Source organism: Procambarus clarkii, chromosome 17, assembly GCF_040958095.1.
Source record: "Procambarus clarkii isolate CNS0578487 chromosome 17, FALCON_Pclarkii_2.0, whole genome shotgun sequence".
NCBI classification, from domain to species: Eukaryota; Metazoa; Arthropoda; class Malacostraca; order Decapoda; family Cambaridae; genus Procambarus; species Procambarus clarkii.
In genome coordinates, this window is record NC_091166.1 from 40390003 (window position 1) to 40411168 (window position 21166).

General features: G+C 36.8%; 2 protein-coding genes across 3 annotated transcripts in view; both read right to left on the minus strand.

The window, feature by feature from the left end:
* Positions 1-66: 66 nt before the first annotated feature.
* Positions 67-6707, minus strand: LOC138365523 (protein adenylyltransferase Fic-like). The gene is made up of 6 exons (XM_069325875.1): positions 6341-6707; positions 5272-5506; positions 3794-4023; positions 2741-2916; positions 1482-1691; positions 67-1035 (listed from the first exon to the last, which is right to left on the minus strand). The coding sequence occupies exons 1-6, from the start codon at positions 6672-6674 to the stop codon at positions 367-369; spliced, it is 1854 nt and encodes a 617-aa protein (XP_069181976.1). The 5' UTR covers positions 6675-6707; the 3' UTR covers positions 67-366.
* Positions 6708-10072: 3365 nt separating this feature from the next.
* LOC123772460 (DNA (cytosine-5)-methyltransferase PliMCI) overlaps positions 10073-21166 on the minus strand; it is a 28574-nt gene continuing 17480 nt past the window's right edge. For both annotated transcript variants that reach the window (XM_045765648.2, XM_045765649.2), the window contains exons 15-24: positions 20629-20776; positions 20121-20272; positions 19197-19328; positions 18082-18284; positions 17230-17341; positions 15701-15850; positions 15300-15466; positions 13567-13807; positions 12729-12845; positions 10073-10414 (exon numbers count right to left, since the gene is read on the minus strand). In XM_045765648.2, the coding sequence (XP_045621604.2) occupies positions 10292-10414; positions 12729-12845; positions 13567-13807; positions 15300-15466; positions 15701-15850; positions 17230-17341; positions 18082-18284; positions 19197-19328; positions 20121-20272; positions 20629-20776 (1545 nt within the window). In that variant the 3' untranslated portion in view covers positions 10073-10291. The remainder of the gene's footprint in view (positions 10415-12728; positions 12846-13566; positions 13808-15299; positions 15467-15700; positions 15851-17229; positions 17342-18081; positions 18285-19196; positions 19329-20120; positions 20273-20628; positions 20777-21166) is intronic.

The window sequence follows — 21166 nt, forward strand, 5'->3', positions numbered from 1 at the left end:
GGGGGGGGGGGACAAATCATCAATGGACATTGTCTATAGGGCTGTAGGATTAGTGAAGAGATTAAATTTTGTGCAAGACATTTATAGTTTGTATGAAATGAAAATTAGGATCGGCTACGAAGGTAGTCAATTCACTATTAAAAAAAAATTCAAGAAACACTTAATCCAGTGCTGAATACCTTCACTATTTGTTTTCCTTATGTGCATTTTACATTATAAAAATAATTCTCAATAAATTAGAATAAAACTAAATAAAATATTCTAACTTTAAATCTGTTCTCTAAAATAAATAGGCATAATTTATAATTAAGACTAAACATAAAGTAATGCCACTAGCCTTTCTAATATCATATATCAAGATTATTTTTAATCATTCCGGGATAAAGTGTGATCTTCCTTGAAGTTCAATGTATCTTCACTCTTAATATGCTCTGATATTTCAGCATTCAATATATCCTCTTCATCAACAACTCTACTAAATCTTCCTGTTCCTTTATGTTCAATTCTTTCTTCACTAGAAAACCACAGATGGTCTCTGTAATCATCATGTTCAGCCTCATAATCATGTACAGAACTAACATCTTCATCTTCACTCAATATATCATCTTCAGTGGTTGAAGGTATATTATTTCTAGTGTTTTGGGTAGCCACATTTTCAAATTTGTCTTCGCCTGACTGCCAAGGTGGAATATCTTCTACATCGGTAAAGACAAATTTATTCCCAGAATCTTGTGCACTGTCATCCTTAATATCATTGTAGGTCACTGGTTTTCTTTTGTGCTGTGTGTGAGATAAATCCTCATCTCTGTATTCATGTTTTGAGTATTGCTTCTCTCTTTTTAATGTTGGATGCATGTCCTGTCCTATCTTTGGTAACACTTCTTTGGTGGCCCACAAATACACATCGAGGGTCTTCTCTGTGCACTGGGCAATAAATCGTCTAAAGGGTCGAGTATCTCCATCATTTGCAGCTTGCAAACAATCGTAGTACAAAAGACGATCTTGTTTACGGATTATCACAGGTGGGAACCCAGCCTGCAAGAGAAAACATATCACAATATAATTAAACTTTACATAATCTCTAGAATATTAATATATTTCAATTCTGTACCTTTTAGATAAACAATACTACTGGATTGCCAAATATAGTGGTAGAAGAACTGCAATACAGCTTAAGAGGAAAACATAAATATTGGCCTCCTGAGTAAATGTTTAATCACATTTTTCACACTGTTTAAACACTATAATTATATGCATCAATTAAAAAATTAACTCTACAATGAGCCCATTTCCACTCATTCATCCAGTTATAGCAAGTAAAACAGTTAAAAAAAATTTGTACAACCCCAACATATCAACATTATGAGCCATGGTTATAAAAAAGGTACAAAGTTTCAAATATTTCACTAAATATAATACAGAAAAAATAATAAACTGAAAATAATCAACTTAAGCTATTAAAATGCTCTCTCTTTACTAACTTGCATTAATAGAAAGTTCATCAGAAGTCTTGCTGTTCTTCCATTACCATCAGAAAATGGATGTATGAAGACTAGCTTGTAGTGTGCAAGAGCTGCATACTTAATAGGATGAAGTCTCTGTGCTTCTGGTGAGTTAAGCCAGTCCACAAAATCTTCCATGAGCACTTGAAGATGTGTTGGTGGTGGGGGAACATGATCACTTACATACACCTGAAAATTGTAATGTAAACTTCAATTATTAACAACCAATTACTTTGCCAAAATAAGATTAATATTGTCTATGTAAAGCTGTAGGATATTCATAAAACTTAGAATATTTATTTTAAAAATGACATACTGTATAGTAAATCTAAATATTACTGGCATAATTCTTCTGTATTTCATCATTATTGTGTATGCTTGATAAACCAAATTATATAGAGATCACCCCACTCGAATTAGCCAAATCTTTACCTGTAAAGTACAGTACAACAATTTACAAATATGAATTTAATTAGGTTTTTGTTGAACAAATCCACAAGAGCGGGGACGAGGGTTCGAACCTACGTCTCAGAGGATCCCAGACGCTGCCTTAACCGACTGAGCTACGACATTGTTAAAAGAACCATGTCTTTTCGTTTAACCATGTCGTAGCTCAGTCAATTAAGGCAGCATCTGGGATCCTCTCGGACGTAGGTACGAACCCTTGTCACGGCCCTTGTGGATTTGTTCATTTGATGCATCACGCTATTGTGATTTCTGTGTGTTAGTTTTTGTTTATCAGAAAACCCCAGTAACCTGAATTTTTATTCAAGTTGAGAAATCAAAAACTCAAACTCAAATTTATTCGGGTTTCCCGTTTAGCAGAAATCTCAGAATGTCAATTTTTTACTCAAGTTGAACAGTAAAAACCTTGAACTTGAATATATTTGGGTTTTCAATGAGCAGAAATCTCAGTAATCCACAATTTTTTTAAGTTGAGCAGTCAACAACTCAAACTTATATCTGGTGCAAATAAATACATTTGCGCTAGATACAAGTGAGAAAATATTTTAAGTAAGAACATGCCATGATGGCCAAAACCATCAGTAGTTTCAAAGCATCATATGACAAAGAGCATTGGGAAGACGGGTCACCACAAGTGTAGCTCTCATCCATTAACTACTTTTCGGTAATTACCACATACAGGTACTGTAATTAGGTAATAGGTTGCCACCACGTAACATGTCAAAATAATCTTGTATTGTAAAAAGTCATTAAAACTTGAAGACAACCAATACCTGTGTAGTGCGTAACTGCCCTGCTTCAATGGGATCAGCATGCCCCAAGACTCTTCTGTGAATTTCCAGAATATCATAGAGAGAGATGCGACCCACTCTATGGACTAAGGTTGTGTTTATGAACTTGAGGGCTAGATCTAAACCTAAAATCTCATTGTGCTCCATCACACTCTTTCCTGATAGCAAAGGAAATTAAAATTAATACACCCACAATCAAAAAAGACTTAAATACATATACAGTTTATAATACATTTTCTAACAAAAAATGTTCAGAAATACAATACTTATATTGTGTGCTTATTTGATTTCATGAACAGTAGTTGTTCAGTGATAACCAGTGGTGCATATGTTGCACAATATGATCATATTTCACTTAATTCACTAGAAGCTGAAATTTTAAAGAAACCTTCCCTAATAAAGCTGCCTTCCATGTATACATTATGCAAATGACTTACTTTGGTCAAGAAAATTAATAATACACTAAATGTAAAAGTGATTTTACACTTATTTCTGTATATACAGCTGAAATCTATAGTTAGTTAATCTGGTACTGCAGAGCTTGCAAGATGACAGGGTTGGACACCAGGACTAAAAATGAGGGTTGCCAGCTTCTCTGACTGTTGTAATGCCAGTAGTGACACCCATAGGTGATCAGTGTAGCTCTGATCCATTAATACTGTAGTAGTTTGCAGCCAAATTAGCAGTCCTAGTATATAGTACTACTTTTTGCTTGCAGGAGTGTTTGAAATGTGGTAATGCATTTGGAGGTGACTTTCGTTAGATTCACTACTTCTTTCTTCACACGGTATGTGGCAGGAGTAACTATCACATACAGTTACATGACGAGTATCCCCATTATGATCCTTGTCATGATGGGGATAAAATTCATTAGAGCTTGGCAGGTGATGTAATTCTGGGGGACCTTGGCTAAAAAATGGTTTGCAATAATTGGTTACCTATAATTTTGAGGAATTTAAATTAATATGTTTTAAAGAAAGCAAGAGAGAGAATAATCTCTCCTTATCTCTCACCCTTTAGTTTGTCTTGACTCACCTCCAACACTTAGCCTTGTCTCTAAAATCATACGGGTTTGAGCAAGAGTCATTGTATTTCCTTCAATTCCAGCAGTATGGTAAATATGTTGGAAATATGCTTCCTTCTTAATGCGACGGAGGGCAGCAGATGAACTGGGGATTTGAGCAAGATCATCTCTCTTGCTGTCAATGCGGTTCAACATCACGGAGTCCATTTCATCTACAAGAGGTCGAGTTCGTCTGCGATTTCTGTTGAAAAGTATTCTCTAGTAAAAGCAGAATAATATCATCAATGGAAAATCATAATTTTCATAAATATCTTCATAATATACACATTTTTGCCAGAAAATTTTAATACATATAACTCGCTAAATCGTTATATGGTACTTATTTCCTGATATACATTGCAAGAGCTTGTACAGAATCTAGCAGAAGTTATTAGGTAATAGTGCATATTTTTCAGTTATCATTATTGTCTTCTTATGCCCTTATGCTTCAAACCTTATACAGTACTGCAATCTTCACCCTCATTTATCTCCTACCATCTTTATGAAATACTTTCATGTACAATATGAATTTTGGCCACAGAAAAATGGGTCCAAGTACAAAATATTAAAATGGCAGATGTGAATAATTTATGAAAAAATTAATCATTACTTAAAAAATTAATCATTACTGTATCAACTGCATACATCAAATTTGACAGATATCTAACTTTTGTATTTAACGTACACTTCCACTTCTTTTCCATATCAACAATTGCTTTTGCCACTTCCTCATCACACTAAGTAGTTTTCATTCTTCTATGAGAAAGTGAAACTTTACAAATTTGCCAGGCATTAAAACCCATTTTTTTATATATCCCACTTGAAACTAAAGTTTATTTGTTCATAGTTTCTTGCTCCAAGATTATACATTTTTTTGTACTCATCGACTAATTCTCTCACTCAAGGTACTGACTTACATTCTTTCCTTGTGAGGTACAATTACCTTTTTCATATGAGCAGATAAACCTCAAAATCTCACCGTTCTCAAATCACTCACATACTTTTACATATTCCTATGATTTTATAATTTACACTGCATCATGTATGGTTGTCCATTGTTGGGGACTGAAAGCCCATTAGGGCAAACAGAGGTATCAAGTGTAATGAAATGTGCCCAAATGTCTTATTCTGTGCGAGAATTGAACCTGGAACCTTTCAGACGAGAGCCAACTGTGCTGATCACCATGTCCAAGGATATAACTTATACACATATGATATACAATTTAATTAGAATAGTTAATAGAAGTATCTACCCAACCCATCATTTCATAATAAGTATGAAGAGGTAGCAGTAGGTTGTGTGCAAGATGAGCAAATACTGAAGTTTTGTGTGTTTCAGCATACAAGCATGAAAAGGTTTATGAACAATACGCAATGCAGTGAACGGGAAAAGGGCATAACAAATAAAAATAAACAAGGTTAAAAAAAAAAAGGAAAAACGCAACCTTACCTTAGAGCACGAGAATTAGCTGGAGAGACAGCTAAAGCTTGCAAATACATCCTGTCAGCTAAAACTACATCATTACGGTGTTGTTCAAGATATTCCCCATAGTGAATGAGAACATCTGGGTGGCGTGGTGCCAGTGTGAACGCATGTTCCAACAGTCTGCCCGCTCTTGCACATTTACCTGAATGAACTAACTCCTTGGCGGCTTTTAGTGTGTTTAGTGCTTCGATTTCTGCATCTGTAAAAATTAATTGAATGTATAAGCAAAAGATATAATGTATAAACTAAGTGAAACTATTTAAAATATTAAAGAATAATAAAATAGCAAATACCATAAATTTAATTCATGCCCACACACAATATTAATGGGACTGTAGCGAATAATTTAGTGCTGGGCCAACTATTGCTGGAGGAATGTCAAATCCACAGCTACTCTGACTTGGGATAAACATATTTTAACTTCATGAGATTTTAATCCACCTTTGTAGGATTGTTGAGCACTGATCATATGATTATTGTTCGCATAGAACACACATAAGGTTCTGGCTTAATTCCTCATTATTCCTCAAGGTAACCTCATTATCAGCTTCACAAAACATAAGACTCCTGATAGAGGGTTATCTTACCTTGCATAGTGTTACACTGACTGCAGCACTTTATACATTAAAGAGGTATAACCACACCTCTCCAGCTAAAGTCCATACAGTATAGCAAAATGACAGGCGTCACAAGTAGTAGTACAGTCCATAACTACCCCAAATTCCTTCATACCTGGTATAAAAGTATAATGCTATTGATCAACACAGAATGCAAAAAAATTATCTAAGGAAAGCACTAAGCTAGTATGGTTTGGTTAGCAACCACCAATGGATACAATTCACATCGTACCAAAGATGATTTGCCAACTAATTTTAAAACCTATGCAACCTAATGCAACTTAACCTAACTAAACCCACCCTAAGCTAACACAGTCTAACCTAACTATTTAAACTTTGTACAAATCACAACAACAACATGAAATATGCCGAAACGCCTGAGTACCACTTGACCATACCCCCTATTAACGACTTACGTCTGTCTTCCAGTTCTGTTGTCTGCTTCTTGGAGACAGAGTGGTCACCATCGTGAGCGCCCAGCAAGGCCATGGCCACATAGCCGTCGTCCATCAGCTCCAGGTCAGCTCCAGCTGGAATGGCCCCCAGAGACGAGATGAGGGTCCCGTCAGTATAATGCGCCCAGTAACTACGCATAACAGACACCAAAAACGCAAAAATCACTCCACAGAGGAAGATTATGAACAGAGCCACTTTGTTCATCTCTTCACTCTGTAGTTTTCCGAGGTTATCGATAGAAAACACATAATTAGTACTGCGGAAATTGCAGAAGCGTCCGAACACCTTCCACATTTGTTGATATTACGTCATCATTCCCGGCCAGTGGGCGCTGTGATAAAGTAGAAAATATATATGTTAGAATAACGTGAGAGTAATAATTTATAACAATATTCTCAAGTGCTAATTTATTAAAAAGTGCTCTCTAAATATAAAAGTTAATCTCGGTAGTATGCAGAGGGATCCTTATGTCAATAAATGAAGGTAATCCTCTCTGTTTTTGTATTGAGGCTGGTATTTTTTTTTTCATACGGGAGACATCTCCCGTCACGCAGGGTGCAGTCGCACCTCCACAGAAATCCAGTATCAGCTCTTGATACTATAATGGCTCAAAAGGGCCACCACCTACGGGCTATTCATGCCCGTGCCACCTTTTGGGTGGCTTAATCTTCATCAATCAATCAATCTGGTATTTTCTCCCCTGATTCCATGTATGACTAACCATCCTGTGAGACGGGGTGAGAATAGCTTGAGCTACCTCATCCCTTTGTGTGTATTTTACCTCAATAAACTTATTTCAATCACAGATATAATGCTGGAGAGTATGTCCTGGCTCTTGTTCACATAGTTTACAAATGGACATGGGTGATTGATTGATTGATTGATAAAGATTAAGCCACCCAAGAGGTGGCACGGGCATGATTAGCCCGTAAATGGGTGATTCATTACCTCTCATAGATATCGACATCCCAGTTTAATTCTGGCAATTACAATGTCACACTGTCTAGTAGATGTTGATTGATTGATTGATAAGTTACAATCATTGATAATAATAGAATTGATTGATAATTCTTATGTTACCTTTGTTCTTAAGTTTAGATTTAGGAAATATTTGGGTAAATACTGGTTCGGAAACAGGGTTGTTGATTTGTGGAATCAATTACCGCGTAACGTGGTGGTGGGGTCTCTCGATTGTTTCAAGCGTGGGTTGGACATGTATATGAGTGGGATTGGGTGGTTATAAATAGGAGCTGCCTCGTATGGGCCAATAGGCCTTCTGCAGTTACCCTTGTTCTTATGATAAAGATTAAGCCACACACAAGAGGTGGCACGGGCATGAATAGCCCGTAATAGATGTTTCGTGCTGCCCATACATAGTTCTCGGTTGTCATACTTAACCTTAATACATCATACTTAATTCATAATATTCGTGCTTTCTACCCTTTGATTATCATATAAGTGGCTGCTTTCATGCTATCCCAAATTTCCTGGGATATTGCTGTTTTTTTAACAACAGAGATTGGAATGCCTAGATCTGACTCAATTTCTGGCTTATCATATGCAGTTTTAGCAGCCTTGTCCGTGTCATCATCCTGGATGACACGAGATATTATGATACAAATTCTTGCTCTGTGTATTGATGATTTTTTTAAAATGGACGTTACAATACTCTTAGTATCTATTTTGCATGTTGGGTTTTAATGAGGGTCAGTAATTAGACCCCGAGGGGGAACTCGATACAAGCCCAACATATGTATACACTGGCTGTCAGTCCCCCTCACACAATAAATTATTATGTTGATTCTAGTGCATCTAGGGGGTTCCAAGAATTATCCTCCTGGCTTCATTTTGAACATTTGCTACCTTACCTTGAGGCTAAAGCAAATTATTTTACTAAACATTTTACATACTGAACAATTTGGAGGATACTGATCCATATCACTTCTTCAAAAGGTCTTATGTAACACTAACAAGTATTTAATTATCAAAGCACCACCAAGTCGGGAAGGCTATGTAGCACCATCAAATGTGCGGAGTAACACTAACAAGGAGCAATGGTATCAAGCTCAACAAGCCACAATGTACAACAAAACAGGAAATGCCTTTTCACCCATAGGGGTGAAAAGACATTACCCTTGGAACCTGCTGTCTGCCAAAGCCATAAATGCCAAAATCCAGCTAGATAAAATCATCAGGACAAATGGAGGGACCTTTGATAAGCCACCGGCTTCCTGTCCTTATTGAGGCCACTAGATATTTACAAATTCATGTAATTTCAGAAAAGGACATTAGCGAGTATTAAGTAATTATCAAAAGGCACCAAGCCGGGGAGACCATGTAGCACCATTAAAGTTGCCTAATGTTCAAAAGGTGCTAGATATCACCAAAGATGCCAATACGAGAACAAAAGTGCACAAGGCAAGCAATATCAGTTATATAATTTACCAAGGATTCTGTTCAGGGACAGTCAGGAAGCAAGACACATGCACATCCTGGAAGTCGGGACAATCGACAAAGATGTTCGACCGTAAGAGGGTCAATGCAGCACAGACAACAAGGAGCAAGGCAGTGCTCTATTAAGTGCCCGTCAGTTTAAGACATACCATTGCCAGAGCCATTTCCCACCACTTAAGGGTAGCCTGTCCCCCTGGCCACCCTCCTAAGAGCACACAGTTTGTTACCAGCAACAGAAGACCAACAACCCTGCCAATGGGTATGGATTGAAAAATAAATGACTGGGTAGAAGTCAGAATAAGAAGCACCTTTGCAGGAAATAGGACAAATGCGGATGGTCTCCTTGACAGCAGCGTCTGCACACACATTTAAGACAACACCAATATGATTGACTGGTGTGGTGTTGTAACCCAGCAAACCTCTTACCTTAATTCTGCTGGAGATAAACAGCCAATGTTAAATTTTAAATACCACAGGATGGATAGGATTAAATGACTAGAGCCATGAGAGAAATGTGAGCATTGACTATGATAGGAATGTCGACAGTGAGAAGGCAGCTGATGAAATAGGTATAAAAAAAGAAGGCAGCATACAAAATGGCATAAAGTTCTGCCTTGATGATGCTAATCTCCTGGGGCAGGCGGCGCACATAATTGTGGACAGGAAATACAACGGAGCGGGAGTGTGAAGAAAGTGTCTCATGGAGGGACTGCTAAGACAACTGGACCCAAGGCAGGTTCAGGAATGGGCATGTAAAGCTGGAAACATCCCGAGCTTTGGTTATAAAAGGCAGCTGGCAGTCTTGGATATCCGACTGGCACATACTATCAGAGGACCTCATAGCATAGGGGAGTAAGTGGATGGGAATGACGGGCACAATCCTCTGAAGCTGAGGACACACGAGATGCTCAAATTTTGGGGGCCAAACCCCTGATTCAGTGTGGAGGTATAGGACGAGCAATGAAGGCAGGGTCCCAGAGCATAACGATGAGCAAAATTTTGGATTAGATTCAGCAGCAATAAGACAGACCAAGCCATAAACCTCACTTACAAAAAAGATCTTATTACAATTGTAGACCTTATAAAGAGCAAGTTGCAACTTTCCCAATATTCCCACACTACAGTGGAGAGCTGCTTCATGTTTTCATTTGATGTACACAAGGGAGTCAAATGGTGGAGAAAAATTTTAAGTCTCATAAAAATAGATGCTTCATTTGAGGGTTAATAAAATACAAATGTAGCACATTCAATGTCATTTTATTACAAACTTGATATGCTTCATAAAATGGCAATTTAAAAATAGTCAATGTTAAAACAAATAAAATATTTAAAAAGCTAATTTATTTCCATATAAAAATTATAAAACTGCTAAATTTTGGCATATTTCATAAAAATAGTTAAAAATACATCTATGGGTACCTAGCTGTATATTGAAATATAGCACTAGCACAACAATGCTAGTCGACTTGTGCTTTTACATCATCAAGCCTCATAACCACATTCTTTTCCTTTGATTGCAAGCACTTCAGAATCTCCAGCCCTATTGCTCGTGCCATAGGTGGAGGCACTGCATTTCCGATCTGCAAAACAAAACATCTTGTAATCAAGTATACCCTGTAAGAACTGCAGAATTCTAGTAAGAACAGTAACATGTAAAAACAGAAACAGTTTTTTTTTGTATAAAGTTAACACTTTCGCGCTTTAGATTAGAGATAACTCGTCGCCGTTTTCTCTTACGATTCCGCATAACAGCCGAGTTTTCTCGTCCATCGAAAAAATATTTCTATAAATTCCATTTTTTAACCGAAATGGATGGGGATACTTTTGTTTTGTAGGGAATTTATTTGCGAATGTTTTGGTACCAGAATGAATATTATATCACAAACTTCTATGAGTAAAAAAAAAATACACAAAGTATGTTTGGGGGTGTGGCGAGCGTGTGGCAGTGGGTTCCCTTTAGCCGTTGATATATCCAACACGTGGGAAATATTTGTACGTGTTATGTATATGTCTGTGTAGGGAATTTTACTGCGATCACTGTCATACAAATTATAAAATGTTTCAACAAGTATAAACATGACAAACATCAAACGAACGAAAACAATGCGTTCGTTTCTGCCGCGAACGCATACTGAGCGACGTGGTTCTATATTTGGCGCTTCTCTTACACATGCTTTGTACAAATGTTATACACTTCATCTTATAGAAAATTTTATTGCGAACACATTGGTATAAAAAAGAAATACGTACATAGAAAAGTAGGGTCATGTCGGAAAATCCGACACCATTTAATAATCATACAGATAATAGCTGTATTACTAACAAGTTACCCATAGAAAACGTAACTTGTAGTGGAATTACCGTCTAAAGAAAACGGGATATCATCACCACACACTATTATAATTCACCACCTATTATGGTGGGAATTATTCTTAAATACATTAGTCTTTGGACTTTACCATCATAAAAACATCTTATATAAATTAACTTAATTATCAATATTAAAGTAGAGTAAATGTGACCCTTCTATCACTTTCCGTCATCTGGACAATGTAAGCCAGGCGTCAGGGGGGAAGGAGGGCAGCCATTGTTGTGTCACCTCCGAGACGTGTGGAGCAAATTTGGCTCCTATCATATCTGGACAATGTCGGCCAGTAGCGTCAGTGAGGAGTGTTAGACATTGCCATTGTTTATACGAGACCAGAGGCTCACACGGGAGCAAATTCGGCTCCTGTTAATTTTACTTGGACGTAGTGTTATGGAACCCAAAGGTGTACCATTTTCAACACGCTGTCAACAAATTCAAGTTAAGTGTTCTTTCCGAAACCCATGTATCTTCATTTTTGGCCATTAATGTCATTATATAGGGTGACCCGGTTAGAGCACGTGGAGGCCTCAAACTAAAGGTAATTAAGCCAGGTCTTTATTGTTCCATGTACAGTTTTCTCTGAAATACTTGTCATATATAGGATTCTGGCTTCACAGCTAGCGCACTTTTGACAGGTCAAGACGAGGAAGCATGTTTGTGCTTCAGTTACCAGCACGTGGAAGCTACCTCAAAGAGGGAAAATGTGGTCTACATCCTGGTTATACCTGCTGTACAAATAAGATAAGGAACCTTTTCAATGTATGTAGTTAATTCTGTAGTATGATTGGCTGCATATATATATTAATTTAATAAACCCCCCCTAATGTGTAGAGGATCGATTTGTGAGATTATGAGATTATAGTAGAAATACAGTCCACTTATTATACAAATTGCTATCGAAGTATATAAATTAACGTAAATATAAATCTCACAGGTCGGTTCCCACAGGTCAGGAAATGTATAAACTTTCCAAGCATGATTTCCCCCCTGTGTTTTCGCCAGTGCGCTCGCGGCTAACTACTCTCCACTTCACACACTCTTGCGGGTGGGCAATTACCTATATTAAACATTCATATGCATATGTCCGTGTAGAGAATTTTATTGCGATTCCAATGATACCAAAATTAGCGATGTAGGACAACTGTAGGCTTCGCAACCATTAAGAGAGTGGAAACATTTTGTTGCTGTTTGGCGCTCTCGGCGAGTGATCTGCATAGTTTTTTTATTTGGTGTTGATACTCCTTATGCTTGGACGGCATTTTATAGGTATGCTCTTATAGACAATTTCATTGCGAACACAGTGATACCAAATTTAAATACGTGCGCCTTCAATTATTGTCAGGACAGTCAAAAGTGTACACTTTTCGGTCTTACCGCGTAGGCGCGCGAAGTGCCGAAAGCATCTGGGGTATTGTTTTTTTTTGAGCGCCGAGAGCGCGAAAGTGTTAATGTGCTCTCATCATTAATTAAAAAAGCATTAAGTATTACTTGAAATGCAATAATGAAACATTCCTCATATACCATACCTGTCTATACTTATCCAAGATTGTTCCATGGAAACGATATGTATCTGGGAAGCCTTGGGACCTTGCACACTCCCGCACACTTACAACACGTGTTTGTTCTGGATGCAAGACACGTCCCTAAAAGATAATATTGGTATGAGTGCACATTTTAAATTGTATTATTAAATACAGCTTGTAATATAATATTTACAAATATACATGCATAAGAACATGTGCATCCTTGGGTACCTTAAAATTAATTAATGGAATATTTACCTAACTAAATTCAAAACTCAGCCAAATTCTTCCTAGTAATATTGACTAGGAAGAATTTTCTTTCAACAAAGTAATGTCACAACTATTGTGGAAAATATAAGTTGATATTGGGCTTAGGGAAAAAAATGGGGAATTAAAGTCAAAACTTTGTTGAGTAAAATGGAGAGTATGAACATTATCACCCTCAATAATGCTTTAAGTAGATTTTCAATTATTAACTAAATAAATATGAACTTAGAATAAGGCCATGTCACAGGAAAGCCTTTGAACACATTTAAACCCCACCCCACACAAGGATGGCATGTGGGTGGGGGTGGGGGGGGCCACACCCTCTTCCTACTACATGCTGATATCACTAGTTGCAGTGAATTTTACCAGGTCCCACAGACAATGCCAAATCGAGGGTGTTGACCAAACTACACTAGAAAGTGAAGGGACGACGAAAATTTCAGTCCAGCCTGGACAATTCTGATTGTGGTTTTGGTCAACATATTCAGCTATGTTATTGTGACTCCTCGTCTGCAAATCAAGGGTGCTCTGTACAGTAAGTTCCTATAGCTTTTATGCCTATAACTGCATTTACCTGTTTCCCCATTGGCTCGGGGTTAGTTACTGTAGTGGAGAAAAATCCATCCCACTCTAGCCTACCATAGAGACCAGCCCAATGATTGTGGCGATTTCCAGTGTGAGGTAAACACCATGGAATGAGTGTGTTGAATTGCTTATCCATAGGATCACAAGCCTTGCCAGTTGCACAGGAGCAAACACCACGAAGAGCACCATTGGAAGCTCTACCTTGTTTCTTGTCTGGATGAGTGTACTGCCTGAAAGTTAAAGATAAACACAGTATTAGGTTATGAAGGTTAAATTATTACACAATTCATTTGGCATTACGGTACTACATAAAAATTTATTTATGCATTATAATAAAGTAAAATTTTCTCCACTTTCCTGAAATGTGAAGGCAGCAGCCTAAAGCAACCTTGCTTCACTATACTTACATTTTATAATGGTTCCTGACTTTTAAGTAACCATACCATTCTACCATAGTAGTCCTTTACCACTACTATACAATGTCTAGTATATATTAATTTTTAATAATTTCTTGCTGCTTAATTTAAGTAATCTGTACTTTAGAGTCTACAATTCACCAATTTAAAAGCAAAAAATTACGATATCATTAGAAATCATCACATTTTGCAGAGTACAAGAGTACCACACAGACAGACCACTGGTATTGGTGCACAAGTAACTACTAGAATTCAACCCCTGGACTGTGCATCTCTCATACAGCATCCAGATGCACAAAAAAATATATAAACAAAATTTTTTCCTTCTAATATTGTTAAAATGTTCCCCCCCTTCCTGATCATGGATAAGAAAGAATTGTATATGACTTACTTAAAATGTGTGTGTATATTACTTGATTAGAACAATAAAACGCATGACCTGATCATGTATATAATACCAGCCTCAACCCATAGAAACATGTAAACACAACTTCAGCAGCACATACAAAATTGGTAAACATAAGGATGGCATTCTGGAACTTTAGCAAGGACTTTCAATATGTTGCACTATAAACAGCATTCATGGACCCTATCTAATCATATGCAACACCACACCAGGTAAAGCTCAACAGTTATAAGGCTCAAAGATAAACTATGGACAAGTACCATCCAACAGTGATAAAAATCTTTTTCAAGGCAATGGGGCACACACAAATTCAAAATACAAAGGAGACAGATGCCAAGAAATATTTTTAGGCACGAGGGTGGCAAACTAGCTTTAGGCATTAGCAGTGGAAGTAGCCTTCTTTCAAGAGCAAGCATAAAAATATGGTGAACATCCAGATGTAAATACACTAGGTGTATTTACTGTCTTTGTTTCTAAAACATTCTAATGCTGTCAGACTTGTTTTAGTTATGGATTGAGTAAGCTTCATGTGCATTCCATTTGTATACTGTACAATGTTCAATGAATGTGAGTACTGTACCAAGATACTATCTGCATTTATGTACATTAAACTTAAGGTCCTAATTACTACTGAAAAGCTGTTTTCCTCTGTGGTGAGCGCAGAAAACTATGACGTATATTTTCCTACATTACTTACAAGAGTGAGAAAGGGACATGCACTATGCTATAAAACATCACATGTAGCTTAAAAAAATAACATTACTCAGTACTACTCTATACCTTAGGCTGATCTATAAAAGATTTACTACTATTCATACTAACTTAGCCCTAACCTGCTAATGCAATAAATATACTTAACTTCTCATTTTGTACATAAAATACTATTTGCATATCACTTACAATTTCTTTGCTTCTTTTCCATCCGAGAGCCGTATAACTATATTAGGTAAATCGCGCCAGTCTGATCCAGGTGCTGTAGGGATGTGTCGCATACGTGCTTCAATCAATGGAGCCATTTCCTTACACATGTGATCCCTAAGAAGTGGTTGATACTGTTTGCCCCGAATCTTTAAATTAAAGAAATACAGACGCGTTAAAATTTATTTTCACTAAACTGCAAGTCCCATCACAATTGAACACAAAGTATGTTTTACATACACAAGACTTGCATTTTACATGCAATTTCGCCACAAACTTTATGTACGTATAAATGTGCTCTATCACTTTCACTTATTAACATGCACAATTAACATCTGTAGTATTACAGTACTTCAGAAGAATCTAAATAAGATATAACTAACCAGACGTTGAAAATGAGATTCAGGTTCAGAGCCATAGTTAATTTCTTCTTTACGGTCTCCATTACGAATCTCTGGCAAGTCTGACAAAGCATCTCTTACTGTTATTGTGCGTAGCGGGGCAGACACCACCCACTGACAATTACTGACATACTGCAAAAAATATAAAATTAATTTATTAAAAGCAAATAACATGTTAAGACATTTTTTTTTAGTAAATAATCAATAATAATTTATGGTACAGTATATATAAAAACCTTCAATGAGCCGACTACAATACATCCCACCCACCAGGTGTGGGTGGGAGCAGGTCTGAGGACAGGCGTGGGTGAGAGCAAAAGTGTGTGGAGGTGGGTGTTAGTTGGGTGCTAACGTGTACATGGATGATAAGCAGATGGTAAAGATGGATGATGGGTTGCCACAAAACACCGCCAGCCACATTCACAAGCGAGAAATTATGGTCCGTACTAATGCTTCCTAGCCTCTGATCATGAATTAATTTGTAGCTATGCTATTTGTAGCTATTACGTTACGCTAATATGAATATCTCGTGTAGCTTATACACTAAAACTGGTACAAAACCACTATCTTCAAAATGAAATAAACATGTGCCATTAGAAAATTCCTTGATGGCTGGAACATTTTAGTCCTTCCTCATACATTCATTTGTTTTCTGTACACAGTAATGTATGAGCACAGTTATCCAAAGCCCAGTCAACTGTCTATTTGAGTTATTCGGGCAAAATTGAGTCCGGAGAATTTTCAGCCAAAACTTTGCCATATCTGGACAGTACTCTAGATAATGGGAAATTTGGCTGGATAACTGAGAATGTATTTGGGAGATCTATGCTTACCAGTGTCAAGGGCTTTCAACCAGTGAAACCACAGCAGCTGGCAGGCAAAACTGACCTTACCACGCTATGTACAGTAACATAGTTGTAGCTGCATTGGGTTAATAATTTATCATGAATATAAAATAAATATATTACCTAATACTGTATTATAACAAATAATAATTATTCAAAATGCCATGCACAGACTGTACAGTCTATTTCCATGCTAAAATAGGGGATTTATTTTCACCTATGCATCATATGATGCAACATATGCAGTAGACATACGTTGGTAGTCATACCATCACCTTATTTACCCAAATATATATAATTTTAATTTTTGTTAAGATAATGAGCGCTGAAGAAATATATCCCATACGATGACCAAACCACACACCAGAAGATGAAGAAACGTCGTTGTTTCGGTCCGTCCTGGAGCATTATCGAGCTGAATGTGACGACTTGATACTGTATATATCACCTTCTGGTATGTGGTTTGGTCATCGTATCTTCAGCCACGTTATTGTGACTCATCGTTTGCATATCACGTACACTTAGTATTATACAAAATTTACTTCAGTTTTGCATTCTATTATAAACTACATCTTAATTATCTCAAAGAAACAAAAGATTCAGTGTATATATCACAGCAAACATGGTGTAAATAACAAAGAGCTGCACACAGCCTAAGATGCTTACCTTCTTGTTATCAACCACAACAGATAGCATGCATGCTCTCGGGGCAAATGTGTGAGTGGGCTCAGGAAATAATGGAAGCTTCTCCCCTGGGGCAGCTGCTATTATGATGGCTCTGCAAAAATTTAATGTGCAATATATTATTGGAACCTGACAAACACTTTCGATTGTTGGGACTCCTTAAAATGTTTACATCTGTATTCCCTAGAGTGGAGGGGTGGTAGAGATGTATAATAATTTACACTGAACTTATTAGTGGGACTGACTCCAAATCTGCACATGAAAATAACACCACACGAGACCAGAAAGCAAGTGGAAAACAGCCCCACTGAAATGCAGAAGTACAATAAGAATGCTAAGAGAATTCTATCAACATCAAGTGGCCAAGACTTTTCAACATTCGCCCTTTAAACATAAGGGACATAACTAGCTGACTTATTGTGGTGTTCAAGAGAGCCTTTGAAACACATCCAAAAGATACCAGATCAACCAGGCTGTTATTCACTTATCAGGCCGAGAGCTGCATCATTTCAGCCTGGTTGACCACACCACCAACCAGGAGGCCTGCTCAAAGACCAAACCACCAGGATCTTGGTCCACAGAACCAACTAAAGGTAACTTAAAGGTCACTAACCTACCATATTAAAAAGTATAAAATTGTTCTAGAAGCAATGCAGCACTAACTACACATCTTTAAAATTTGAAGTGAATATGTAGCAGCATTCTCTAGCTAGGCTATACTATACATAAAACCTATAAACAAATAGGCTAGTGCATATATGGCAAGAAGAAAAAAGTAATTTCTATTCACAATATTATTAAGACTATAAATATTGACAAAGCTGTTCATCTTACCTTCTACGGGTTTGTGGAACGCCATAATTACCGGCTTGAAGGATTCCAAAAGCACACTGGTAACCCATCTTTACCAAAACCCGCATGGTTAGTTTGAGAACCATGTTACACTTGTATGACACAAAGTTCCGCACATTCTCAAGGAGGAAAAATCTCGGACGGTAGAAATCACAGTATGACAGGTAAGACGCTACAAGGGAATTCTGTAATAGAAGTTAATAAATTTGAATGAAAATACAATTCATAAAAAACATTCATCTTAAGTTTATTCTCTTACACAAGACATCTGCACAAAAATATTAACGTCTGTCTACTTGCAGGATGGAGGAACGGAGACTAGAGGAAAAAAAAAAAAAAGGAGCAATGTAAAGAGAAAGACAGATGGAAGGTGGACAAAGAAGGCACAGGATGACAAGCGAGAGACCTCAATGATCACGAGATATTATTGCAAGAGCAAATAAAGATAAATAACGAATGATAAAAGATTAAGCCACCTAAGAAGTGGTACAGGTATGAATAGCTATCGATACTGTGTGACTTCAACTTGAAATCAAAAGATTGGAAGGCCTGTGAAGCAAGCACAGAGGATTTTTGAACTGTCAGATTCATAAACTTTATCCTGAAGACATTCACGTATCAACAGTAGGTAGGCCATGTGAATGAGGGAAAGGGAGGATGCTCCCTCAATGCTGGATTTGATATTCACCAGAAACAAAATAAGAGATTTGACATTCCGTACCTTCCTCCCTTGGGTACGAGCAACTATAACCTTTTGGAAATATAATATGCAATGTGTTATAATCTAGAAGAGAATAAGGAAAATGAAATGGTTGAAAAACTATTTCAGAAGAGAACACCGAGAAAATTGAAAAGACATTGTTAGGTAAGGAAATAAATGAGATGCATGACACGTTTTATGAGATATGAAGAAGGCACAAGAGAGATTGATACCAAAACAGATCCAGAACTAGAAAACAGGACTGGTTCAACAGAAATGGCAAGAGAGCCAGAGAAGCTACAAAAAAAAAAAAAAAAAAAAAAAATTATTTACTTTCACCATTAACTCTTTCACATGCACAACTCCCACCCCTTAAACAAAAAATTATATAACTGACCTTGAACTGAGAATACTGACGTGTATTAAATCTGTTCATGCCCGAGAATCCCTGGCAAGGTGGACCACCACAAAGCATCTCCACATCACCCTTCTGAGGTAAACGCTGGCCCTTTTTGTTCATGTTCTCTTGCTGTCCAAAATATAACAATCAACTAATAATATATACAGGATGATCTCTATTGGAAGAAACACAACTCATAATGTGACCATAAATATATGAATAAATACTGTAGGAGAAAATTTGGATACGTCTGAAGAAATATTCAGTATTCTAGAGATGGGGACATTGTGAAATCCTTTTAATGAAGCAATTTCAAACATCATATTTTTCCTATTCTGCATTTTATCATTCATTTGAAGTCAGGAGGTGGAAATGAATGTTACTTAAAATGGTTATCAAAATCTCAATTATTTACTGGACCAGGTTTTAAAGATATTTCATATCTTGAGTTTTAGTTGATTATCCTGGATTACTTATAAAACAGAAAAATTTGATATTTAGGAAAAAAAATTGAGGCAACAAAAAAAACAGTGTTTTGGCAATTCCAATTTCACACTAATATGAATCAGGTCCAGAATGATGTAATTCAAATTTTGGAGAATATTTCCAACACTATGGGGTAATTTCACAAAGCAATATTTTAATCTCAATCATAAGATGGTCAACTTTCCCACCAGTCTGAACTAGCCACAAAACTTTGTTTTGGTCAGAACAAAACAGAGTTTTGTCGTTTCTAAGCAAATCTCCACATTCCCCACTTTGTCGAAAGATCAGGTATCTTCAGGCAAATCAGGTAACTCCAGCCTGCAAAGACCGAGGAACAACAGGAGATTTGCTAAAATGAAGTTTGTTGAATCATGATTTTTCTATACATTTCAAAATTCAAAACTTCAACTTATGGTAACATTTACACAAACTTACATCCATAACCATTCTCAGAAGAAGATTACAGTCGTCAGTAAAGACTGTGGCGTTTGGATTATTGAGACGGTATGCTTGAGCAGCTGGTTCAAATACCTCAACTGCCCAACTGGCTTTACTTATTCCAGCCTGGTGAAAGCCTTCAGAGAGACCTGTTAATAAAAATAATACATTTCAGGATTTTTATTTGTTTGCATAAAGAGAGAGAGAGAGAGAGAGAGAGAGAGAGAGTGAGTGTGTTCAGGTGAATTACATGGGTGTAAAAAATTAAAACCAAACTTTTAAAATAGTGCTTATAAAAAAAATCCACTACACAAAGTATGCAAGCATACCCAGTATTAAAAATTATGACTGCATACCACATAGATTAAAATATTTTTACTGTACTTGACCTTGAAGATAATCTAAACTTTTGTTGCCCAATAAATTATTTTTACAAATATTTTTAAAGAACTAGTATCAAGCTGTAAATATTTATCAAGCGCAAATGAAAATATATGAGCCTCACCTCCAACGCCAGCAAAGACATCAAGAGTCCGCAACTTGTGTGCAACTGGCGGATACTCCTCAAAGCCCTGGAAGCTGTTCACTTCATTGTTCTCATCATTACAACTTTTTCCTTTTCCTTTCCCCTTTCCTTTTCCTTTTCCTTTGCCCTATTTAAAAGAATTATTAGTCAGAAAACATTTTAATACAATCATCCAGACTACATTCTAAGATGCCAAATAAAAACCCAGCATAAAATGTAATGAAACACCTGATCAGCATTATCAGTATTAAATGTAATGAAATAATCAGCATGAAAATTACTTCTGTTGAAGACATTGATAAACTACAAGCAGATATTAATAGTTTTTGACTGGGCAGCAGAAAATAACAATGTTTAACAGTGATAAATTCCAGGTACTCAGGTACAGTAAACATAAGGACCTTAAACAAAATACAGAGTACAAAACACAATCAAATCTGGCCAAAGTAGGAAAGCAGCACGTAAAGGATCTGGAATAATCATGTCTGACAACCTAATGTTTAGGGAGCACAACCAA

Bases quoted from the DNA above. Each gene is read 5' to 3' on its own strand.
- LOC138365523 (XM_069325875.1), bottom strand. From the start codon at position 6,674: ATGTGGAAGGTGTTCGGACGCTTCTGCAATTTCCGCAGTACTAATTAT. The intron at 2,917-3,793 runs GTGAGTCAAGAC...CTTTGCTATCAG, and splicing joins GACAAGGCTAAGTGTTGGAG to GAAAGAGTGTGATGGAGCAC. The intron at 1,692-2,740 runs GTATTGGTTGTC...TACAATTTTCAG, and splicing joins GGCAGTTACGCACTACACAG to GTGTATGTAAGTGATCATGT.